This window comes from Tupaia chinensis, unplaced genomic scaffold, assembly GCF_000334495.1.
Source record: "Tupaia chinensis unplaced genomic scaffold, TupChi_1.0 Scaffold144247_1, whole genome shotgun sequence".
NCBI lineage: Eukaryota > Metazoa > Chordata > Mammalia > Scandentia > Tupaiidae > Tupaia > Tupaia belangeri.
The window spans coordinates 523,165-549,606 of NW_006204105.1; the positions used below are offsets into that span (position 1 = coordinate 523,165).

The following is a 26,442-nucleotide window of genomic DNA, read 5'->3' on the forward strand; positions in this document are numbered from 1 at the left end:
AACTGGATATGTGAAAAATCTGAGTTTGGCACCCTTGCAGGCCTTTGCATTAATGGGCCTCAGCCCTCTGTGAAGACATAAACAATCCGGGGGCCAAAATAAGAGGCCATCTTTGGCTCATTTATTTAACAGAGAAGCAAAGCTTTTCTCAGTGCTTTCTGGTGGCCTGAACTGGTAGCAAATTCATGTTTCTGGTGTTTTGTTTTTAAAAGTTTATTCATTTATTTCTTCCATGAGTGAGCAAGAGAGGGAGTGAGGCAGATGACAGCACCCAAATAGAGTCCTGCTGCAATGATATACCCCCACCTTCAGCCAGTCCTGGGACATGGCAATCGCGTGCCCAGCACACTCGGAGTAGTCTTCAGACTTGAACCAGAGCTTTCTCATGTGGGACTGTCCCCAAAAGGGTAGTGTCTTACAGCTGCACCACTGTCAGGCCCCTCTGGAGTTTTATTAATATCTTGCTCTAACCATTATCAGCCCAGGCATTAAGACAGTGAATGGTCTTAAAAGACACAAACTTTCTTAAATATTACATATGTGACATTTAGCATGATGCTACATAGAAGAGGCTGAGCAACTCCTTTTTCTCTTTATTTTGAGAAAATTATTAGTTGATTGATGAATGACTTTACGTAAAAAATGACACAGGCCAGAGAGGCACTCCTCACAGTGGCTTCCCTATTCAGCTATTATTTGGTGACATGCCAAGGACCTGTGCATGGGTGCCTGGAAGCAAGCCCATTAAGGGAGGTGACATGGGCCCAGGCCTCATAAGAATGTATTACTAGGCCCATGTTCACTTACTGCATAGGGAGGCTGAAAGAATCAGTGACTGATAAACAATATGATGATGGTAAGAATCTATAAACTGCATATATTGGACATAAGCAGCAAAATCTAATATATTACATTCAAAACAGCTGCACCATCTCCTGGGAGGTCTCTGACCTCTGCCAGCTCATCTTGCTCACCTCACACCTGTATCCACCAATGAAGTCGCTGCAGGTGGCCCCGTGCTGGCAGGGGTTGGATGCACACTCATCGAGCTGCTCCTCGCAGTAGCTGCCGGTGTAGCCCAGAGGGCACTGGCAGTGATGCGTGCTGCCAGCGCTGATGCAGATGCCTGAGTGCTGGCACAAGCGGTCAACGGGCACGCCTGGGAGCACAGCGGAGAAAGGGAGAATGTCAGAAGAGTGGGGTGCAGACCAACTAATGAGCAAACAAATCTAAGCCTGCCAACACAGCACATTTTACTCTTCTCTAGTTCTTCACAACCCTTGGCACCAGATTTATATTAAAAACAAGCCCTAAAAGCAGAATATGCCTTAGTTTTACTTCAGATATATTTCTGTTTAGAATCTCTAAACGTGGTCTTCTGCCCCTCACCTTCTACCTCAGGTCCCCTCTCTAAAGTCCTGGCCATCCATTGCCACCTGTCCTGCCCTCTCATCCCGCAGAAGTACTATCTGTTCTCAATGTTCCTGGTCAGTCAATATTTGACCCTTGAGGCCAAGGGTCAGAGCTCACCTCTGCGGGAAGCCGCCACCTCACAAGAGACACTGGGCACATCACAGTAAGCACCAGCCCATCCAGAGGGACACAGGCACCGGGACTCTGCTTTTTCCTGAACACAAGTACCTTTGTTTTTACATGGAGACCGACTGCAGAGGTTCACCAGCGTCTGAAACAGAGGTAGGGGTGCATGCACATCAAAATCCAAACTCCAGAAAGGAAGAAAATAAGTTACATTGTGTTACAAGAATCAAAGGAAAGCACAATAATTCACTTAAAAAAAAAAAAAACCCTCACTCGAGTCTTAAATTAGTGTTTTGAGGTACATTAACCATTTTTCAATAATCGAATTCCTCCTAGCTCTTGCTATTTAAAAATGTCCTAACACACAGAAGTTTAAGAATTCAAAGACACTCCAGACCAGCAGGTGGCGTAGTGGCTAAGGCGCTAGGCTCCCACATTACCTATTGCAGTTCAAGTGCTGGACCCAGTGGCTTGAAACTCGTGCCAGAAATATATGCACGTGTGCCCAAAATCCCAAGAGAAGAATGGGGAGAAGGAATTGTGACATGGTCATTCCCTCAGGAAGTGATTTCTCACTTCTGTCTCTCTGGCAAGTGCACGTTCCCTATAGCAAACATCTCTCTAAAAAATAAAGAATTCAAGGATGCTCAGTAGGTTAAGTTATTCCAGGTGCTCTAGACAAGATTATGTCTACATCCACAGCCACCTTGTAAGGCTAGAAAGGAGAGGTAACGCTGTCAGAGAGGCCCAGACTCTCTGTGCTTATCACATGTAAGAATCCACCAGGGTCTTGACCATATCTGCCTGCAGTGAACATGGATAAAAAGATTAGAAGCCTGCTAATAAACCTAAAACTGGCAAACAGTTTACAAAGGGAGAAAATCAGGCTTGTAAAATTTGCAAAGGGAGAAAATCAGGCTTATAAAAATGTGAGGTAAAGAATGGAAGAAGACTAGCACCTTTCAACTTCTCAATTCAAAGTGGCTTGGTCTCCTGGACAGAGGAAGGCCACCCTCACGACAGACTGCTAGAAGGAGGGGCTAATGGAGGAGAGAAAGAGTGCTTTATCAGCACCTCCTGTCTACACTGTGAGAACCAGCAGGCCCAACAAAAGAGGTTCTCCCTACCCACAGAATCAGCAACCAGCTGCTTCTGTTGTGGAGCTGGTTGTTGTTTGCACATCCAATAGAGCCAAAGCCATATGGAAATGCACCCCATAAGTCAAGTGTAATTTTGCCATTTATTCCTAAATTCTTTGGAGTTCTACTGGTCTATTATTGCTAAGGAGGCAATATAGCATAATTAAACACAATGCTGTTTGGTATGCAACCTTAGAGAAGTTACTTTGTCCTCTGGGGCCCAGTTTCTTTTCTAAGAGATGAAAGGTTATACTAGTGGACTATGAGGGAGGACTCCTTCCATTCTAAGATTCTATGAAAAACTTTTATTTATATACTTGAACTTAAAAGATATGCAAATAGCTTAGTTTTGAGAATGTTAACACATTGCAAGGCATGATAATTGTTATAATCCACTTAGATGATACATCTGATCTTTAAAGAGTTTATTTTTTTCCTCTCTCTGTTTCCAGTGTGAAAAAAAAAATCTATTTGCTTATTTCCCAAAAGTATTTTTTCTGCAATGCATGGTTGGCCTCTTACAATAATACTATGTTTGTTCATCTGTACCATATGGTCAGCATCACCATTTAGGAATCTACCAGCTATTAAGAAGTTAGGGTTGGGCCAGCAGGTGGAGTAGTGGTTAAGGCACTGGATTCCTGCATGGCTGACTATGGTTCATGTCCTGGACCTGGCAGCTTTTTCTCTCTCACTCTCTCTGGTACATTATAATAATAATAAATAAAAATAAATAAATAATTCCTTTAAAAAAAAAAAAGAAGTTATGAGATTTATCTCAGGGACATCCCTGAGATCCACAGTTCTCTTTTTAAGAAAGGGCTTATCCTGCCTGAAAAAGGAATAGGTACACTAAATACAGCTACTCTGAGGGAGCTAATTAATTACCTGACAATTTTTTCCAGTGTAGCCCAAGGGGCAGATGCAGCGGTAGGTACCAAGGCCATCAACACACGTCCCCTCATTTAGGCATGGATGAGAGTTGCATTCATTGATCTTGTGGAGGCAGAAGGGACCAGTGAAGCCCATAGGGCACAAGCAAGAGAAGGAATTAATCCCATCCACACAGGTGCCACCATTAAAACAGGAGCTAAGGAGCAAATAGGAGAGCAACATTAGCTATGTAATCTGGGTCCTTTGACCTGCTATTCAAAAAGTAAGGTTTCAGGAATCCATCATGTCATAGAAGCAAATACCCCTGACCACCCCAAATTGCTATTATCCAATAAATTTCACTTTTCTTCTTAACTAGATGACGTGCCAGAAGGCCTGAATGCCAACATTCCTTCTACAACCAAAGAGCTCAGGAGTATTTAAAACCGGGCTTATTAAATAAGAGGTCTTCAAAAAGTTCATGGAAAGTGTGTACTGTGAAGAAACTATACATGGATTCTCCAATCTTTCTGCATCAAAATAAATGTATGCATTTTAATTCCATTTTTCCATAAACTTTTTCAAGTCCCCTCATAGATTCCTAGAGAAAGTAAAATTTTCCAAGTTTTATCTCTGAACTTCTGTGATTTTCTATGTTATCACATTTAATTTTACACCTAAGTCAATTTAATTTATATGAAAAGTTAAGTAAATAGCTCTTCAATTTATAAGAGAGAGGCAGAAATATGTTGATAATAAAATAAAATGAAACAAATCTCCCAGAAATTACTGGGTCATTGGAAAAGTCATGACATATTTTTACTATATTTTTCTATGCAAAAATGTGTCATGACTTTTCTAACCCAATACTTAAAAAACAGTAACCAAAGTAAGAATGTTTAGATTAATTGTCAACTGAAACGAAAACGCAATTATGGGGAAAACAGAACAGAATTACAGCTCTGTCTCTAAGCAAAAAATAAAGGATGATACTATATATCTATTATATCTATATATATACTATCTATACTATATAACTATTATATCTAATACTAATACATCCCACTAGCTTTTCATCCTCTAACCTTTAACTTAACTATACGTCTACCAATAATCAGGAATTGGACAATGGGAGATAGTTGTGGAGTGGGACCCACACCCACTTCACGTGTGCTGTGAAGTTTCCTCCACGTCTCCTTTTTCCCACAAGGTATCGATCTCCAAGTGCACACGGTGCTCACCTCTCGGTGCACTCGTCAATGTTGTTCTCACAGTGGACTCCATCAAATCCCACTGGGCACTTGCAAGTGTAGCTGTTGACATAGTCGGAGCAGGTCCCTCCATTCTTACAGGGTTCACTCAGACACTCATTCATGTCTGTTTGGCACTTATCTCCATGGAAGCCCGAGAGGCAGAGGCAAGAGAAAGTATTCACTCCATCCATACAGGAACCTCCATTCTGGCAAGGATCTACACCATTGTACAAGAATTAGGACTCTAAACAGCATTACCCATTTAATTTTCGATTTATAAAAGTGAATCAGGGGCCGGCAGGTGGCGTGGTGGTTAAGAGCACTGGACTCCCACATGGCCGACTATAGGTTTGAGTCCCGGACCTGGCAGCTTGTTTTCTTACTTTCCCTCTCCCTCTCTCTCACTCTGTTCCTCTCTGGTCAAATTAAAACAAATAAATAAAGTTAGATTAAAAAAAATATATATATATATTTAAAAAAAAAAAAAAGGGGAACCAGCAGTTAGTGTAATGGCTATGTCGCTGGAGAGCATAATTCTGACTCTTATGTACTTGACCCTTTATATCTAATACTAATATTAAGTAAATTCAATAAATAATCAGTATGACCAAGATCAGCATGCCAGCAACCCATGCTCAGCTCCCATCTGCACCCTGTGGATTTTCCTCCTTCTCAGGGCTTAGAGCTGAGGGCGTCATACTCACTGGCCAGGCAGTCGTCGATGTCTTCCTCACAGTCCATACCACTGAAGCCTGGAGGACACTCACACATGTAGCTGCCCTGGGTGTTATGGCATACACCATGGTTCATGCAGGGCTTGGAGACACACTCGTCAATGTCGACTGTACACCGCTGGCCTAGAGACACAGGGACAATGATGCTACAGGATCTGGGTGCTACTGTCCACTACCAGCCTCAGCCAGGCTTTGATCATGGGTACACACACCCCTGGCATACTTAGGGAGGTCTCCATTTCCTATAGAAATCTAAATGGGGTAGCTTAGAGTGGATGGGGCTACTCCAACGATATCCTGGATGGTCTCCTATTTGGGGAAGTTCCAAGGAGTCATTCATACCCTCTAAGAAGCAGCAGCCAAGGTACTAAAATTGCTTGCAGAAATCTCATGATTTGAGACTCTCTGGCTGGAGTCTTCCAGCCACTAGAGGGCCCCAAAGACATGGGTACTGGAAGGCTTTCTAAGCCATTCCAGATAGCCCCTGTGTTCTTGACTAAGAAGAGCAGGCCTCTGAGGACTATGGCTTTTCGTGTCATCTGATGACCTGGTCACTATATTTAAAGTTCAGGATGCATGATCATGGTGCTTATCCACCCCCATACTGTTACCTTGCCAGCCAGGAGCACACAAGCAGGTATAACTCTCAAAATTCGGTGCCTCTTTGCAAACAGCAGCATTCTCACAAGGGTTTGGGGAACAGGGAGCCAATATGGTCTGACAATTCTTGCCTGGAAAACAAATGACAGCATTTATGACAGAGAATCAGCCAAGGAAACAAACATTTTCCAAAACCGTATACCATGGTTGTTCTTAGAACACGAGTCTAAAGTAGTTGTAATGAGGCTTTGGAATTTGAAAGACTTATGCATGATTCTTTTCAGTCCTGGCTCAGACACTGCCAACAGTGTGACAAGGTATGTGTCTTCCTGGAGCCTGCCTCATAAATAAAAAGGGAACTGGTACAGTATGAAGCTCATAGAGTATCTCTGAAGATCAAATGGGAAAAATGCAAATGAAGTCCTCACTGACACAGAGCATAGAGAATGAACACTCATCTTTCGCTGAGCTCCCATCATCTCCACTGCTAGATAGCATTATGAATGCTCACATGAATGTGGACATCTGTATCGGTCAAATGCGATGTTTTATATATGTGCAGAGGTGAGAGTCAGCCATTCAGAGGTTCAGCCACACAGATGCACTTTGTATGAGGAGGGAAGAAGCAGCTGCAAGGCTTCCTGCCCCCCACAACCTTGCTAACCTGTTCTAGAAAGGAACAGGGTGAATCAGAAAGCACCCCCAGAGGTGAGAAACAGGAAACAATTCTGACTGCCAGGTAACCTGTCTCCTTACACCCATATCAATATGACCTCAGTATCTGCCTACCAAGACTTCTCACCTTAGTATGTTAAATATAAGCTTACAAGGAAAAAAAGAAAAAAAGGATGCACCTATTAAGGGGTGATGAAGTTGTTTTTAAAGTCAAGTCACCACTAACTCAACTTTAAATTTCATCTTAATATTTTACGTTTAGAAAGAAAAATAATTACTATGAATTTTCACCACCAGAATAGCCCAAATCGTTTTTTTAAGTTTACTTATTTCTTTCTTCTGTAAGTAAAAGAGATAGAGACAGAGACAGAGAGACAGGTACCCCAATGGAATCTAGATGCTATCATCTACTCCCAGCCTCAGCCAGCCCTTGATCATGGGCACGCATGCCCCTGGCAAACTCATGGAGGTCTCCAGATGCAAACCTAGTACCTACCCAGGTGGGTCAACCTCACAGAGCTTCAGATTTTACCACTGCACCAGCATCTGGTAGCCCAAATCATTTTTAATGTGTCTGGCCTGAACTGTAGGTTGTGAGAGAAAGAAATGCTTTCTTTACCCTGGGAAAACTCAACAAAACTTTGCACCTCTAGTCACACTCAGGACAAAATGTTAATCTGCACAGGCTTTTGGTCAGATATAATTTCTCCAAAGTCACACACTGTAAATTCTTTAATTGAGATCCTTTTCTAAAGAAAATCAACAATCAGCATATAGCCAAGTATTTTTAGTGTATTTGAGTAGCATGATGACAAAATAAATACTCCCAAGCTGTTCTTAAGACACCCAGTAGGTGAGCCTCTGATGTGGTTGAGCATGGTGACACCTGCTTACATCTCCCCATGACCATCTATTCTCAATCTTTATGGTTGTGAGATTGCCTTCTCACTGCCAACAAATACAATGGTAGTGCTATTACTGTGAAATGACATTTGGTATTATTTTATTCTTGAGATTGTGTGCATGCGCACATGAGAAGAAGGGGAGGTCTCATCATGCCATAATTCCCTTTCCCCAGTCTCTCAGCTCATTAGGCTCTTAGGCACATGTGTGTCAAGGGTGTTTTCGGGTTGCCCTGGTACTCAAACCTGCAGTCATCCATGTGGCTTCCTTCACCACAGTTCAGTACTGACTGTGCCACTGGAGCTGGGACTGAAAGGACATTTTTTTTATGCTGTCTTTGGGGATAGGTAGAAGCCACCTCTAGCTTTGATTTTTATGAACCAAGTAGGTTAAATACATTTCCCCCATGTTAATATTTCATCTAAAGAAGGGTAAAGGCAACAATGCAGTATCAAGACTTTCAGGTACCAAGGTCATGCTTGTGGCCATTCTGCTTCTCTACACAGCTTAGAGGAGAACAGCCTAGACTCCGGGGGGTTACAACTCTGCCATCCTCCTGTACTCTGCCATGCTCCTGTGCTCAGTCATGCTCCTGCCTTCAAGCTGCACACTAGACACACAGGGAAAGCCACTGTCCTTGTTTCTGTTTCCCTCAAATGAAGAAAATAGTTGATGAGGAGGTAAGCCATACACCTACAACCGATTGCAAGATGGGTTCGCTAAGACAGTAGAAGACAAAGAAGAAATGTCTCCAGAACACTGTGAACATACACCTGAAATAGACACCTGATGTGAAACAGTCAACATCCCTATCTTCTGTGTAGTAGCCGTCCAAGAGGTGATGCCTCTGAGTAAGATGTAGCAGTCCTGAATGTGAGAAGTGGAATGGAGTTAAGAGAAGCTTTGGAATCAGAGACTTACGAGAAATCTCAGACCTTCCACTGACCAATGTAACCTCAGGCGAAGTGAGCTTGCTCGCCTACACTTCTTATAGAAAATAGCAAAAGGAACCCCCTTGCAGAATTGCACTGCAGAACTACTGAGGACTAGATTAAATAACCCAAAGTATAAAAAGTACCTAGTACATCATAAATTAATGGTAATAGTAAATTATTATTCCAATAAATGGTAGTTCTGATATTGAAACTAAGATTAGCAGTATAGCTCACGGGAACATGGGGTCCATTCAAATGACGGACTAAATCATCAACTATACAACAGGTCTCTAGCCATGTGTAATTTAGAAAAGAAATGCTTCTAATTTTTTAGACAGGGTCTTCCTCCTGCCTCAACCTCCCACCAGGAACTACATGGTTCCATCAAGCCTGACACCTTCCTTTTTATTTTTAAAGAATTATTTACTTGGGAACCAGCAGTTAGCATAATGGCTATGTCGCTGGACTCCCACGTTGTCGACCGCGGTTCGTGTCCCGGACCCGGTGGCTTAAAACTCACGCCGGGTGCGTGTGCGTGCGTGCCCAAGATCCCGAGAGGAGAATGGAGGAGAAGGGACTGCGGCGTGACCATCCCCCCTGGGGGGTGATTTCTCGCTTTCTGTCTCTATGTCTCTCTCTGTCTGTCTGGCGAGCGCACGCACCCTACAGTGAAAATCTCTCAAAAAAAAAAAAAAAAGAATTATTTACTTAATTTCATTTATTATTATTTAAATTTTTTTTCCTATAAGACACATGTACTCACCAGACAGAAAGACAGACAGAGAAAGAAAGAAAGAAAGAAAGAAAGAAAGAAAGAAAAAGTCATCAAATCCGGAACTCAAACTGTAGTCAGCCATGTGAAAGTCCAGCACTTTAACCACCATGCCACCTCCTGGCATGAGGCATGACTCTACTCCTGTGGAAGTCCAGCACCTTAACCACCTGCCACCACCAGGCTGGCCTCTGGACAGACATCTTTTTTAGACAGTGTCTTGCTATGTTGCCCAGGCTAGCCTTGAGCTTAGGCTCTTCCTGCCTCTGCCTCCCATATCCCTGGGATTATAGGTCCATACTACTACACCCAGCCTCTAAAAAAATATTTTGAACATCAAAGTATAAAGATGACAAATGCACTTTCCCACCACCTGCATCTTAAAGACCACAATGGTTTCCCAAAGCTGAAGATCCAGTCAGTGAGGGCAAGAAGAAAAACTAGGGGGTGATTTCCTCAGAGCAGCATCATTACCCTTCAGACCTGCTATGCTGAGACAAGGCCAAGCATCCCCTCCAGCCCCTGCCGGCACTTGAAGGACCCACCTGTGTATGGCAGGGCACAGTGGCAAGTGTAGCCACTTATGTCATCAAAGCAGGTTCCCTGGTTCAGGCACGGATTTGAAGCACATTCATCAATATTCACCTGGCAGTTATAGCCTGTACACAGAAAAGCAGATAAACCAAGAAGCATGAAAACCACTATCGGCCTCTTTATTATCTCAATTGCTAACTAATTCTTGCAGTAGTAAAAGTTGAACACCTCAGGCCCCACTGAGATGGCACACAGAAAAGAAGATCAGTAAGGAAGCACTAATGGAGTTAAAACAGTACCCAAGCATCATACACCTTTCCATCTTCAATAGGGACTGGAACAGAGCCTTAAAATAGGAAACTATAGCACTGTAAAAAGGAAAATGGTGACCTAGAGGCCTGGGTTCAACTTATATCCTGCTATTCACCAGGCACACAACTTTAGATTTCACATTTTGATTTTAATTTTGCTTACTAACAAGCAGGTCTCAACAAGATAAAGGAATAAAAGTGCTTTTAAACCTCTAAGTTTCTTTATATATGTGATGTAATATACCAGAAAACGACTGACTGAAATATAATTTCAGAAAATTTAAGTAATCAAATAAAGTGGTTCTAAAACACACTCATGTATCACAAAGGCATGGAATAATTTTTGAGTGATAAAACCAATGAATAAGTGGATACATGAAGGCACATATAAATCATCATTTACTCATACATTTCTCTCTAATGAGTTTCTAAGAGAAAGCTGATGGGAGAAACACAATGACTAGTCAAAAAAAAAGAAAAGATTTTATACAATTTCTATGACTACACATTTTTTTTTTCCAAGATAGGCCATTAGGTAACTAAGAATCTCAGAACATTTCAATGAGTAAGAGTTTCTCAGAAGGGTTCCAAACACATGGATTTTTTTTTTTTTTTTTTTTGAAGAGGTGTTTTGCTATAGGGCACGTGCGCTTGCCAGGAAGACAGAGGCAGAGACAGAAAATGAGAAATCACCCCCCATGGGGGATGGCCGTGCCACAATCCCTTCTCCTCCATTCTCCTCTCGGGATCTTGGGCACACACGCACACGTGCCTGGTGTGAGTTTAAGCCACTGGGTCTGGGACTCAAACCGTGGTTGACTACATGGGAGTCCATTGACATAGCCATTATACTAACTGCTGGTTCCGCAAATGCATGGATTCTTCCATGACAATTTTGCTATCATAATTAGAGTAAGTATAATATTTTCATTCTACTTCCATGTATCTATTCTGTTACCTGGACCAAGACAGTTACAATCAGACAGTTATCCAAAGCTGTGTAAATGGAATTTTAACTGCTCATCTTAAGTATTATTTCAGGGCCAGTAGGTAGCATTGCAGTTAAAGTACTAGATCCACATGGCAGCTCCACTGTTTGAGTCCAAAACCTGATGGCTTAAAAAACACATAGGGTAGGGACCAGCAGTTAGCGTAATGGCTATGTCACTGGACTCCCATGTAGTCGACCGCAGTTCGCGTCCTGGACCCGGTGGCTTAAAACTCACGCCGGGCGTGTGTACGTGCATGCCCAAGATCCCAAGAGGAGAATGGAAGAGAAGGGATTGCGGCGTGGCCATCCCCCCTGGGGGTGATTTCTCGCTTTCTGTCTCTCTGCTCAAACCGTGGTTGACTACATGGGAGTCCATTGACATAGCCATTATACTAACTGCTGGTTCCGCAAATGCATGGATTCTTCCATGACAATTTTGCTATCATAATTAGAGTAAGTATAATATTTTCATTCTACTTCCATGTATCTATTCTGTTACCTGGACCAAGACAGTTACAATCAGACAGTTATCCAAAGCTGTGTAAATGGAATTTTAACTGCTCATCTTAAGTATTATTTCAGGGCCAGTAGGTAGCATTGCAGTTAAAGTACTAGATCCACATGGCAGCTCCACTGTTTGAGTCCAAAACCTGATGGCTTAAAAAACACATAGGGTAGGGACCAGCAGTTAGCGTAATGGCTATGTCACTGGACTCCCATGTAGTCGACCGCAGTTCGCGTCCTGGACCCGGTGGCTTAAAACTCACGCCGGGCGTGTGTACGTGCATGCCCAAGATCCCAAGAGGAGAATGGAAGAGAAGGGATTGCGGCGTGGCCATCCCCCCTGGGGGTGATTTCTCGCTTTCTGTCTCTCTGCCTCTCTCTGTCTGGCTGGCGAGCACACACACCCTATAGCGAAAAACCTCTCCAAAAAAAAAAAAAAAAAAAAAACCACAGGGTACATGTGCATGTGTTGCCAAAATCCTGAGAGGGGAATGGAGGAGACAGGATTGTGGAGTGACCACTCCGCCATCCCCCCCAGTGGGTGATTTCTCATTTGCTCCCCTGGTGAGGGCATGCATCCTATGAGAAAAAAAAAAAAAAACTAAAAATATAAATAAATAAATTTTTTAAATTCACTGTTTCAATAGCTCACCTCTTAGACTGAAGGCAGAAACTATATCTATTTATGTTTCTAGTCCCCTACTGCCTTACAAATCCAAATTGCTCAATTTGTTTGCTGCATGAATGAGTGAGAAAAAAGAGAAAGAAAGAACTGATGAAAGCAGTCAGCAGCGACGAGCAAACAACAGACATAGAAAGATGCCTTTTGTTTTCACCTTTAAAGCCCTTCCTGCAAGTACACCTGTATCCATTCACCAGATTGTCACAGGTTCCTCCATTCTGACATGGGTTAGAAAGACATTCATTCTTGTCCACTTCACAGTTGGTGCCAACCCAGCCTGCATCACAGAGGCACTTATATCTAAATGAAGATAAAACGTGCATTATGATGGGGAGATAAATGAATGACCGAGTCATAAAGGGAAACACAGGAGCTGGTGAAGGAATGAGGGCGATTGATTTCTACTCCTCTATAGACTTCCACTTGGGTCACCTTGCATATGGCATGAATCAACTGAATTAATTCATTTGGAAAAATAATCTTATTCCCCATTTATATCTACATGCACTCTTCATTCTTTTACCTATTGGGAATTTGCAAATGGCAATGCCCAAAGTCCTATGGCTATGGTAAGCACAGAGAAAGTTTAAGACCATCTAATAGAGCCTATGGTCACAGTCTGTGATTCTGGAAAATTACCAGTACATCGCATGACTCCAAGAAGCTTGCAGACTGCAAATGTTTTATTAGGGCTATGTCTAAAGTTAGCTGAACCAGCTCTACTTCAAAGTACACACTGGTACTGTGATGGAACAGAGCTGAACTATATTTAAGTAGGAGGTTGGAGGGAACTGTAAGGCTAGAATATTCCTCAGAACTCAATCCTGTAATAAGTACTAAAAACACAATTGTCAAAAACTCATAAAATAAGCCTGGACTCCTACTGTGAGGCTCTTGCTGATTACCTTATAAGGGAGATATCCCTCCTTATTGTCTACCTAGGTCCTCGATCATGGAAGGTAAAGACCAGCTTCCCACAATGAAGTGGCGATTTGAAAGACTTTGATGCAGCCTACCAAAATCTTCAGCCAAGTCTCAGCTCAAGGCCCCAGTTGACTTCTTCAGGCTACTGCCAATACCAAAAGTCAACTGGCTTGACACAAGTTAAAAGAAACTGTAACACATGGCAGTTACTCACCCACTGAGACCCCCAGTACAGTTGCCATGGATGCAGGGATTGCTCAGACACTCGTTCACCTGTGAGTAACAGCTGGGGTGATGGGGCCCCTCGGGGCATATACAGCGGAAACCGTTCACATCATTGATACATGTTGCACCCTTGCGACAGGGATTGGAGGCACACTCGTCAATGTCAATGTTACATCTCTGTCCTGTAGAAAAAGGGGCAGGGTTATTCACATCCCAGATGCTTAGGGAACAGATGCAGAGTTGTAAGGCATGTTGACACTCTTCATCTGCACCAAATGTCAAGATTTTGGGAATAAGACACCCAATAGCATGAATGCCATGCAAAAGAGGAGCAAAGAGCACTGACTTTTGATAATGAAGCAAAATTAACAAGATGCTGGCATAGCTATACCATTTTGACATTTTTTTCTCCCACCTTAGAAATGGGAAAACTTCATATGGATTAAAACGAGAATGTCAGGTGTTACCAAAGATGGCTATGGGGGATATAAGAAATTAAAGTGAATATGTTTATCCTCAAAGGAATGCACTTTGAAAAGATGTCTGCTATGACCTAGACATTTATTGAATTAGGCTGAATAAAGTAGTATGAGCCAGATATTTAAGTGTTTTGACTTGTGAGTTTTTAAATAATTGAGATTTAACTATGTATTCAGAAATTACATGAAATTTAAAAATTACCATAATCCTGTAGATTTCATAGTATCAAGGAACTACTATGAAAGAATATATAAATTTCAAAGACGACAATGTTCAGAATCAGACCAAAAAAAAAAAAAAACATTTTTTTTAACTTAAAAAGGGCAACCCTGCATTTTGCATAGAAAACTCCAACTGAAATGGATACACACCCCTTTAAAGTACGGGTCTTAACATTTTTTCACCCTCTATTGCTCTCTAAGCCACTACTTGTGGTAGAGTCCCAAAATCTGAAAGTGCTGCTATTTCCCTCTTAAGTGTTTTACTAATAACTTCTTTTTAAATACTATTTTCTTTGCCTTGAATATTGATCTTTTCAAAAGTTTGCCACTGATACCAAGAGATGAACCAGAGCTATTTAACTACAGAGCTATCATTGTCCTGCAATTCAGTGAAGAATGAGAAAAAAAAAAATAAGGTTTTAATGTTTCGTTCTCTTTCAAACAAAGAAACCACTCTATCTAAATTTTCTTCCTTTCTTCTCTCTCTCTCTTTATTTATTTATTTTTTAAATTAAAGAGAGAGATTTTTGCAATAGGGCACATGTGCTCACTGGAGAGGTAGAGATGGAAAGACAGAAAGTGAGAAATCACCCCCAACAGGAATGGCCACTCCACAATCCCTTCTCCTTCACCCTCCTCTCAGGACTTTGGGCACGTACACACATGCACCCAGCATGAGTTTAAGTTGCCAGGTCCATGACTCGAACCATGATCAACTACATGGAAACCCCGCGACATAACCATTTATGCCATCTGCTGGTCCCCTTCATTTGCTTTTAAACTCTTACCAACAAAAATTTTCAAGACAACTTAACCAGAGAGTTTTAAGTGTCCCCTCACACATTTTACTGTGTGGATTGATAGCTGTTTTACCAGCAAAGGTGTTGCCTCAAGGACCTCCTACCAGGCATTGGAAATGTCCAGTACAAGGTTGTGTACTTGTGGGCTCAGTAACTACCAAATGAAAAGTGACTCAATGTTTCTTTATAGATACTCAATAAATCAGTGATTAATGAATGAGAGCATGGTGTACTCCAGACTCTAGGTTCTGGAGCTGGAGCACAAAAATGCTGTATCTGAGTCTCATTCGATCCTTCACTCAGCAGCATTCACTGAGTGTGTCCCTGGTGCTAGACACGACCTTAGACAATCTAAACTATGATTGGAGGGGAAGGTGTGTGACGTGGACATCTAGGAACTCACAGTCCTCGCTAAGTGGCTGTCTAACTGAGGCCATGGCACATAGCACCTCTCTTAGTAGCTTCATTTTTAAAATGGAGAGAGTGGAACTGTCTTACTAGACTATTATGAGAATTTAGAAAGATAATGGGTGTGAAGGTGCTTTGTAAAACTGAAAAGTAGCTCATAGAATTATTACATTTTTCTTTACTTTTCCCTCATTCGACAGAGAAGTATATAGGTCTAGGAGAACAGGGAGTTTAGTCTTAAAACAACAACAATAAAAAAATCTTCCTTTAAATCTATCAAAAGTGTTACTAAAATGGTAAGGAAAATGTTTTCTTTTCTTAAAAAAAAAGGGGCAAGAATAAAATACCTTACATTTACCGCTCATGAGTACATACCATAGTCATCTCTAATATTTTCAGCAACATTTATAAAAAATAAAAAAAAAAAAAACTCTCTCAGTCTTTAAAATAAGATTCTGAGGAAACTGTTCCAAGAACAGGGTACCACCCAATAACCAAAACATTCCATTTCTTGGTATGTGGCTTTACGCTACACCTTAAGTTTATTTTAGAATATTTTTAGCCTATGTCCTCCTCCCTCCCTGACCTTCCTGGCTTGCTAAATGCTAAAAGGAAAAAAATATATATATAATTCACTGGCATTTCAAAAAAAGAAAACAAAGTCCAGTAGAAGCCTTATAAAAATCCACAGAGAAACCAGAGAGGCACCCTGTTAGGCTTTGCAGTGTAATGGGAGAGAGCTGGGGTCAGACTGCCTGGGGTGGATGCCCAGCTACAGTACATGGACAACGTTCCTGAGCCCTTGAAGCCTGAGTTTCTCATCAAGACTATAGGAAAGAAAGACAATGGCAGTGACAGATGACAGTTACGTGAGATGAGGTGTTTCAGTTTAGTGCCCACCTCAAATTATTTTCATAAATTATGCTTCGTAAATGTTAGCTCTCTCTTCCAATTACCTACTTTACAACAATGCCCCAGTTATCCTGAACTGGGTGTTCAGCTGATACCAGTAGACCTTGAAGTGACAAATTTCAGGATGCAGAAATATGTCAGGCTATCATGGCAACTGCTGTGTACTGGGCATGAGAGCTCTCACCCTACCTGGATTTTCGGGGATCTTTCACTGAACAGGAGTCCCTGTGACCCATTTGGGCCACACACATTCATCCATAGTGTCCACCACCACACCAAGCAGGAGAAATGTTTGTGAAACAGAGAGCGCAAATGAGTGCCAAGCAAGCAAGTGGCAGACGCTCACTGCAGAGGGCTCTGGCTGCCTTCTGACAAACTCTGTCAAAAGTTCTGAAAGGAGTTACTCACATAGGGCACAAGTGACCACCAGATTATTCTTGAGTGGTAATATGCTAGTGACTGCTATGTGGCACTGTCTAGAAAGATGAAAAGATACAATGTATGCCCTCTGGTGGTGCCATCAGCCAACCTAGGTGTATCAGTGAGTGGCCCCTGGTTCCCCTAGGAGCCTCCAGCACTTTTTGATCAGGAGGGTACAAGATAAAGGTAACAGGAACAAGTAGAGAGAAGAGGTATGTGTGCAAGTATGTGTGTGCACATATGTCCACGTGTGAATCCTCTAGCTGTTTATACTTTAAGAAGAGTTATACTCAAAATTATTTAAGCCATTTACATTCTTCAGCTGGACAGAAAGTCCTCACTCACTCTAGCCAAATTAGGGTGGTTGATACTAGTTTTGACCACCAACAGTCTCCCAGAGAAGGAAGTTTCCAGAAACAAGCATTTGGCATTTCTAAGAGAATAGGGAATGTAGTCTTAAAAAAATATATAATCTTTTAAATCTATCAAGTGTTATTAAAATGGTAGGGAGTATCTTTACAGAAAGTATGTCTTTCTTTACAGAAGGCACTGAGTTTTATCTAAAAGTAAATAAATTTAAATTAAATTTAAGTACTTTTTTTTCTGGAGAGAGTTTTGTATTATTGTAGAAAAGTAAAAGTGGCTTCAGAACCTATTTAATTCAAACACAGTGGTGGGAACTCACAATCTGTCTAGGAAGTCTATTCAGGTAGCAAATCTGGTCTAAAACCCCCAAATGAATAGAAAGTATCATGTTTCAGTTTAGGAAGGTTCTATAAGCAGAAAACTGGTCCAGAAAACCCCAGAAACAGATGTCTAATCTTCTAGAGACAAAAACAAAAACAAAACAGACATTTGAAGAGTGATTTTTCCTTTAGATGCCATTTTTGCAGAGACGGGGTGAAGAAGGACCTGCCAATGAGAGAATTACCTGTGAATCCTGGCGAGCAGACACAGCTGTAACGATTGATGCCGTCCATACAGACCCCATGGGCACAAGGGTTACTTGCACAGTCATCAAAATTAATTTCACAGTTAACTCCTACAAAGAGAACACAATCGACATGACCACAGAAATACCAATCCTCTCGGCCGTGATGTGTGTTAAGAAATCTAAGGAGAATCCAGCCAGCTCTAGACAATCGACAGTACAGTTCAGAATCTTTTTTTCTTGAAGCCAAAAGGAAACTGCACATCATACTCAGCTATAATTTGCCTTTTTCCACTGTCTTGGCATTCACACTGATGGTGCAAATGCAATGGAAGTAAACCTGCTGGCATTTCAACAGGAATCAAGGTGGCACTGAGGGGTATTATTAGTTGCTGTTACTAGCTAGCTGAATGACCCAAAAAAGGCAGGTTAATGAGAGAAAGGACATACAGACTCATTTTAATGTATATACATACATGGGAACCACACAGGAATGTGGCTCAGAGAAGGGCAGGTGAGTGAAGGTTTAATTCCACAGTGGCTTGGAGATAAACAACAAAAGGGTAAGCAGAAAACATGCAACGAAGCAAAGATTATCCTGTTTCTGGGTCAAGTGTCAGATCTGCAATGTCCTTTCTCAGCCTAGAAGGCCAAGGAGTAGCTCAGCTGCTTACTCTACTGATGCCAACAGATGTAAATGTCTTTACAAAAAGTTAGCACCAGCAGTTAGCGTAATGGCTATGTTGCTGGACTCCCATGTAGTCAACTGAGGTTCGCGTCCTGGACCCAGTGGCTTAAAACTCACACCAGGCGTGAGTGCATGCGTGCCCAAGATCCCGAGAGGAGAACAGAGGAGAAGGAATTGCGGTGTGGCCATCCCCCCAGGGGGTGATTTCTAGCTTTCTGTCTCTCTGTCTCTGTCTGTCTGGAGAGCGCACATGCCCTATAGCACAAACCTCTCAAAAAAAAAAAAAGCACATTAAATCCTGTGTCTGCAGACCCTCTGAATCTTAGAAATAGGCCAAAGAAGTATATTTTAGAATAGTATATTTTGGTTCCCCAAATCATTCTACTTTTTGCATCCACATGTTCACAATTAAGGTAAAGAAACAAAACTGTCATTCTCATCTGAGAATGGTTTTAGTGAACGGTTAAAATTATTGACTTTATAATTTCATAAGCTCTCAATTCTGAAGTTTATTTTTTTTTTTCTTCTTTTTATGGAGAGGTTTTTGCTATAGGGCGCGTGCACTCGCCAGACAGAGAGAGACAGAGACAGAAAGTGAGAAATCACCCCCCAGGGGGGATGGCCACGCCGCAATCCCTTCTCCTCCATTCTCCTCTCGGGATCCTGGGCACGCACGCACACATGCCCAGCGTGAGTTTAAGCCACTGGGTCCGGGACGCAAACCGCAGTCGACGACATGGGAGTCCAGCGACACAGCCATTATGCTAACCGCTGGTCCCTCATTTCTGAAGTTTATACACTTTTGATTCCATGTGATGAAATGGGAAGGACACATAAAGCACTTTGTGGTACACCAAGGCAAAGAGTTGACTGCAGAAAGAGTATTCCAGTGACTGAGTCGTGAATGAAATAGCTGCCTTCTTCAGGGAACCCAACTTGAAGTGAAAGAGGAACAGACAGATACACAAGAATTATTCAGACATGAGTATTTAGAAATCATAAAGTAAAAGAAGTAATCCTATTTTCAAGGAATCTAAGTGGCAGTATTTTAGGTCAAAGTAAAATTAAAATCAGAATGTGGGAAAATGTATTCATGGCTCTAAACCTGATACTGTAGTGTTAAGGGAGTCTTGGAACTTCCTCCTAAGGTCTGCTGCCCTATTCCTGCGCCCAGGTGAATGGAAGGGTTTGGCTGTGTTAATACTGGTTTGGTTGTTGAAGCAGTAACTAAAATGTAGGGATACATCAATCATTATTACTACCATTATTTTGTTAAAAACACAATATTTTGCTATTTATGTTATTTTCACCTATGATGCTTTCTGGGTATTATATAAGAGTCTCATAATAAAGATATAATAAAAACATCCTGAACAAAATGCTATTACTCCTATGCATTCACACTTTTTATTAATGCTTACTAAAAATTACTGAGCTACTATTATGTGCAAATTACTCTCCTTCCCACTTTACATAGCTTTTCTCTAATCTTCTCACCCAACCTGCAAAACAAGGTGTGTTACACCCATTTTCTAGGTGACATGACTAACTTGCACAGTGCCACAGTCAGGGCAGAAGGCTGAGATCCAAGCCTTGTTTCTCTGCCTCCACACCTTTAGGAGATGTTTTTAGCCTCTGACTAAGGACCCTCCTTTCCCAAAAATTTATGAAGACAGTTCCATGAAGCCCTAGCAATCCAAAATGACTTCAGCCACAGATCCATGATTTTGGGGGGGCAGAATCTGACACCTGGATCAAGCTGGGCCAATAAGATTCTCTCTTATGAAACTTCAAAGATTAAACTGTATGTATTCAGGTCTACAAATTGTACTGCTTCCTGCTATTTTTCTCCAAAGCCTTATTATCCAATTCTTGTTTGTAATCTGTAAGACACTTCTGTGTGTTTTCACTAAGTTCTTTTTGTGTGTTTTGTTGTTCTTTGCAAATAATTTTTATTAATTTATTTTTTAATTACCAGGGGGCATATGCACTTGCCAGAGACAGAGGGAAAAAGCACCACACTATGGGGTGTGGTCATGCCACAATTCGTTCTCCTCCATTTCTCAATCCTATTAAGATTTTGAGCACACAGGCACACAAACTTAGTTTTAAGACAACAGGGCCACCACGGCCAAGATTCAAACTAGAATAGGTTATGTGGGAGCTGGCTCCCTTAACTACCAGGCTACAGGGCTAGCCTGTAAATGATTCTTTCACACTAGCTCAAGTTCATTTCTGTTCCTTGAAACCCAAAGAAACCTACTTAAAATAGCATACAATCATGAAAGCACACACATATGAAAATCTTAAAGAACCCAGTGAGTGAAGACCATGACTTTGCCTAGCAAATCCATCCACACCCTCAAACCATTCAAACATCTAATAATCAACTTGGACCATATCGAATGAATCAGGGATTCTTCCTCTAGAACTTCCAAGTCTACATATAATGCCTCCTTTAACAGACTTCCCACCTAGGTCTCTGGTTTGTGCCAATTCTTTCTCCACACATTATAGACCAGTATTTCTCAATGTTGATTGCCTCTCTTTGCTTTAATTCCCCAAACAGCTGAAGAAATGGATTTGGCAGGTTTCAGAGACATTCTGGGCCTTCTTTCCACACTGTCTGTGGGCCATTCATGTTCACTTCTTTGTCTTCCTCAGTGACAGCTACTTACACCATGCCCTCTCTGTCTTCCCCAGAAAACACACCTGATACATCCTGGCATCACGATGTAATCCCAGAGAAAATAAAGTCTTTGCCAACCCACCACTCACCCAGGTTTCCAGCATGTTTGTTATGAGGGAATGATAGGAGAGCCTAAAACAGTCCCTTCATTCTAAAGGCATCCATCCAATGCTTGTAAATCTCTCAAATTTCTTTTCGTACTTCCATTTCTCATGTCTGGGGACCAGCCGGAAGCAAATTGCTTTTGGAAGGTTTCACAAAGATCTATTCAGTCGTTTTAGTGAGTTATCTAAATGTGGGGAGGGGGAGGGCATTTCAGCTGTGAAGGCTTGGGATGTTTTTCGTATGCTTGAGCGATTCAAAAGGACTTTGTTTTCAAACTTGGCATATATGAGGCACTGGATGAAGACCAGGGCCTTTGACAAGTTTGAAGAAATGGATTTGGAAATAACAGAATAAAATGAGGGCAGCTAACCACCTCCCTTACCTCTGCCCCCTACATAGGCCATTTTCCTTCAGTCCAGAATGAGTTCCCAATAAATCACTCCCACATGTTGGCAGGTTCCCTTCTAACAAAGGCACACATTGGTTAATCTTCACTGCTACATTTTCCTTTGATCTTGGACATAGTACTTCTCTGTCTGTTAACCACAGTTGTGACCATAATCATTCCTCTAGGAAGTAAAACAGAATCCAGTGCAACCTGTGAAATGCAGCTGCCTGAGAAAAATACTTCAGATCCTGCATCCTAGAGCGGCATGCCTCACACAACAGCCATTCAGCCGGGGCCAGGGCCAGCCTGAACTCTGGAGACAGGAGGTGGCTCTGCATTCTACTGCTCAGTGTTTCCTTATTCTTATTTTTAAAATCTCCTCAACCCAGGACCAGCAGATAGTGTAATGGTTACATGGCTGGATTTCCGCATAGTTGACTGAAGTTCAAGTCCCAGACCTGGTGACTTGAAACTCACACCAGGCCCAAAATCCCAAGAGGAGACTTGAGGAGAAGGGATTGGGGCATGCCCATCCTACCCCAGGGGGGGTGATTTCTTGCTTTCTGTCTCTCTGTCTGTCTCTGTTTCTCCAGCAAGAGCACGTGCCCTATAGCAAAAATCTCTGAAAATAAATAAATCCCCCCAACTGCACAAGGCCCGGCCAGAGACAACCCTTAGAATTCCTCCAAATGCATAAGGCCTCACCAGAGACAAGTGGCAGAATATAAGTGTTGCAATAAAGAGAAAGGACTGTGGAAGATAAAACAGGAAGGGAAGGGAAGGGAGGGGAAGAGGAAGGGAAAGAAAAGGTTGAATTCATTAATCCAAGTGGGGAAGGGCTTAAAGAAAAAAAGATAATCAATCATCAGCCACAAAGACAAGAAGGTTTCGAATTCTAAAAAATAAGTTTGATTTTGAATTCCAAAAAATAAGTTTGATTTTTGAAGCGGTATACCTCTGTTTAGCAAATGCATACACAAAACCATCAGATTAGCAAAGGCATTGTCTCCAACTTCTTCAATGCCTAACGCCATCAGACTCGGACATATTTATGTATAAGCTTTGGCCATGCTTTTCAGAAGTAGGACTGTTTTTAAGGTGTCTGAGCATATGCCATGAAAGTCTGAGATACCTGTATATATTGTTTGTTAGAAAGAAGAGAACCTCCAGGTCAAAACGCAGCAGAGTGAGCTTACCTGACGTGCCTGGCTGGCAGTTGCACTGGTAGCCATTCACCAGGTCGATGCAGCGACCCTCGTTCAAGCAAGGGCTGCTATAACATTCATCAATCTGATCGCTGCAGATGGCGCCCATGTAACCGGGATTGCAGATGCAGGTGTAGGAATCGATTCCATCCTGGCACTGACCGTGGTGACAAGGATCAGGGTCACAGTTGTCGATGTTCTCCTCACACAACACACCAGTGAAACCTTGGGAATAAATTTTACCATGGAGTCTTAAAGACCAACGTCTGAGACATGAATGTAGCTACATCCTTTTACCTGCACCCCTGTGTCTGGAACGATTTGCCTTGATTTAAAAAGGAGGTCTGGAAACTTATGTTTAATATAAAGTTTGCAAAATACAATTTGTAGAATTGATAGAGTTTTGTGACTGATTAATGCTTTCATTGGGAAGTTTTAACCTCATCTTTACTTCCTATTGGGCTTTAGTTAAAAAATAACTCTCAATATTCTTCCTTTACGTCTATACTTGTTTTCTCCCAAAGCCAGTGCACAAGTACTGTACTAATGGTTTCATGTATCTGATCTCCACAATTCTGACTTTAAAGGACAGAGAGCTTTCCTTGATTTATCTATTCCTCTAACCACCTCCCAGAATGCTCTGCATATGTGGCAGGTTTGTCAATAAATATTGTTGAATGAAATGCGTGAACCAGAGCATTTAAACAAACAAACAAAAAAGACAAGAGTTCCTCACTGGACTCCCACATGGCCGACAATGGTTTAAGTCCCAGAACTGGTGGCTTAAAATCCAGCCTGGGTGCGTGCGCATGTGTGTGTCCAATATACTGGGAGCAGAATGGAGAAGAAGGAACTGCAACCTAGCCATGCCCCTTGGGGGATGATTTCTCACTTTCCTTCTCACTGTCTCTGTCTCTCTCTCACTAGAGAGTGGACATGCAATAAGGCGAAACTAAGCCTCTTCTTAAAAGGCCCCAAAAGGTCTTTCCTCACTTTCTAATATGAATTCAAAGTTTTAAGTCTTTCTCCAAAGAAGTATATTCTCCAAAAGAGGAAACTGACCAGGTGAAGACAAAACCTGGAACTTCTCCAATGTGAGATGACAGTTTATAAAAAGAAAAAGAAGTTAGTAGCTCATCTGAATTAGCCTAATCTAAGTAAGTTTAAGAATGGATATATTGGGGACCAGCAGACTACTGTCTGGTTACATTGCTGGACCCCCACATAGTCAACCACGGTTCGAGTCCCAGACCAGGCAGCTTAAGACTCACACTGGGGGTGAGCCCCAGATGAGAACTGAGGAGAAGGGATTGTGGTGTGGCCATCCTCCCGGGAGATGATTTCTTGCTTTCTGTCTCTCTCTCTCTCTCTCTTGAATGTACACACACCCTACAGCAAAGATCTCTTAGGGAAAACAAATGGAAATATTAACTTCCTGTACTGATTCTTGTTACTAAAATCGCTCTTCTGTGATCAGGAAGAAAACATGTTGATGATGTCTACAGTCCTTTAAAAGTTCATTTTTGGGCCCTGATGGTGGCACAGTGGTAAAATGCAATGTTCTGCAAGGCTGACTCACGTGGGAATGTTCCAAGTTCACATACAGAGACTTCCCTGTGTACACTGGTGACACACATGCCCACACCCAGGGCTGGCATTAAGACCCTAGTGGGGCTGCTGTGTGTCTCTCTCTAATTCATGAAATAAATAAATGTTACATATATAAATATATAAGAGTCAACTTTCTAAATAAGATAATGTCTCTGGAATTATATTTATAACCTTTTTTTCAAGCAGTAAAATAATAAATAAGCTCACCTTTTCTAATAAAGTCTAACCCTTTTCTACAATATTGGCCTATGCAGAATCAACCATGTACTTTGGGACGTGTGGGTTACTGAAATCCACTACCAAGTAAGAAATTTGACTAGAGACCCAGAAATGTATAGTATTTGTAAACAGATTCTTTTTTAATCTAGTGGCAAATGTCAGCAGAGAGGATCCACATTCTCCCAGTAGAGCTCTTCCCTGCAGCTGTACACCCAACTCTCAATAGCATTAGGTGTCTTCCATATAGAAAATCTGTGTGCTTCCACCATTCAGCCCTTAGGTTTCTGGGTCTTTTATTCAGTCACTTGCCTCCAGAAACACAAAGAAGCCTCCTGCTAAGAAGCCCCAGTGAAAACTCCCTTGGTTCCAACTGAGATTCCTCTTCCCCAAAGTTAAGCCAGCAGGAAACTCACTGTTGTCAAAATGTATCTAAGACAGGGACACCAAATGGAGGTACCCAGGGCAGACACTTTTGCGGTGGAGACGGAGGCAGGTGTTGGAGAATTAAACAGGGATAGTAGTAAAACTCTGCTGGAAGAAGCTCTCTCTAAACACAGAGCAGCTTCTATCATGGGCTGGCCTGGTGTGGCATCTAGGAGAGGCCACTCGCCCACTTTTACTCAGACGGACCTACCAGGGAGATAAGAGGTGAGGAGAAGCTTACCTGTGGCACACTGACACTCATAGCCATTCGGGTGATCAATACACTTTGCCCCATTCAGGCATGGAGTACTGGAACAATCGTCAATATCAATTTGGCAAACTGGTCCAGTAAAACCTTAAAAATGCACAATAAGACAAAAGTCAGAGGATTTTCCTAGGTATCCCTCTCTATTATACAAGGAGGACTGGGTTAGGTTACTGGCAGGACTTATACCAATGGGTCAGCAAACGGAATTATTCTCCCCAGCCGGTAATCGGAATAACAGAGTGAAGCTCAGGGCTTCAGGTACACTTATAGTGTGTCCCTGCCATCCTTTCTTTATGGCACAGATTCTGCTTCTAGATGAAACAAGTGGGAACTAAACAGTTAGAAGTAGAGCCTTCGAACAAGCAACTGCAGCCTCAGAGACAATGGGGACCTTCTCTCTGAAGAAACAATGGGAATGGCTTTGTCTATGGCAGAAGGCAGGCCAAACTGTCGGAGAAAAAGGAGAGAATCTTGGGAAAAAATGGGTGCGCATTGTTTGTTTCTGAATTCAAGGAGTAAGATGTCTAAAACTAATAATCTCACAGAGAGGCTTCAAGAATATGACCCATGGGGAAAAAAATAAAATCTTAAACAGCCTACAACCAAGGCTTCTGTGAGATATGAACATTCTGAAATATATACACAGACAGAGAAGCCACGGGCCATTCAAAACAGACTTAGATTTCTGGCCACAAGGGTTTAGAAGACACACTAGCTAAAACAAATTCCCTCCTGCACACACATAGTCCTATCGGCCAGTACTCACTTTAATGATTTCCTCATGTACGGCCCACACACATTCACTCCCTCCTCCCTTCCCTGTGGCCAGTGGACTCTGTGCTTTAAAAGAAAACAGAGGCAGGTCGTGGGCACTTACCAGGTGGACACAGACACTGGAAGCGGTTGACTTTATCCACACACTGTCCATTGTTCACACAAGGGTTGCTCTGACATTCATTTATCTCCAATTCACAATGCACACCTTTGAAACCTGAACAAATGGACCACACAAGTGGCTCAGAAAGAGAGAAAGGCATATCCCAGCCAAGAAAGCACAAATTTGCAAAGACGGCTGCATCC

General features: G+C 42.0%; 1 protein-coding gene across 2 annotated transcripts in view; it reads right to left on the reverse strand.

Moving 5' to 3' along the window:
- LOC102479715 (notch receptor 2) overlaps positions 1–26,442 on the reverse strand; it is a 187,186-nt gene that overhangs the window by 25,750 nt on the left and 134,994 nt on the right. For both annotated transcript variants that reach the window (XM_027767380.1, XM_027767379.1), the window contains exons 9-21: positions 26,240–26,353; positions 25,336–25,449; positions 22,833–23,066; positions 17,767–17,877; positions 13,584–13,776; positions 12,600–12,745; positions 9,969–10,082; positions 6,150–6,269; positions 5,509–5,661; positions 4,793–5,021; positions 3,567–3,768; positions 1,531–1,684; positions 975–1,159 (exon numbers count right to left, since the gene is read on the reverse strand). In XM_027767380.1, the coding sequence (XP_027623181.1) occupies positions 975–1,159; positions 1,531–1,684; positions 3,567–3,768; positions 4,793–5,021; positions 5,509–5,661; positions 6,150–6,269; positions 9,969–10,082; positions 12,600–12,745; positions 13,584–13,776; positions 17,767–17,877; positions 22,833–23,066; positions 25,336–25,449; positions 26,240–26,353 (2,069 nt within the window). The remainder of the gene's footprint in view (positions 1–974; positions 1,160–1,530; positions 1,685–3,566; positions 3,769–4,792; positions 5,022–5,508; positions 5,662–6,149; positions 6,270–9,968; positions 10,083–12,599; positions 12,746–13,583; positions 13,777–17,766; positions 17,878–22,832; positions 23,067–25,335; positions 25,450–26,239; positions 26,354–26,442) is intronic.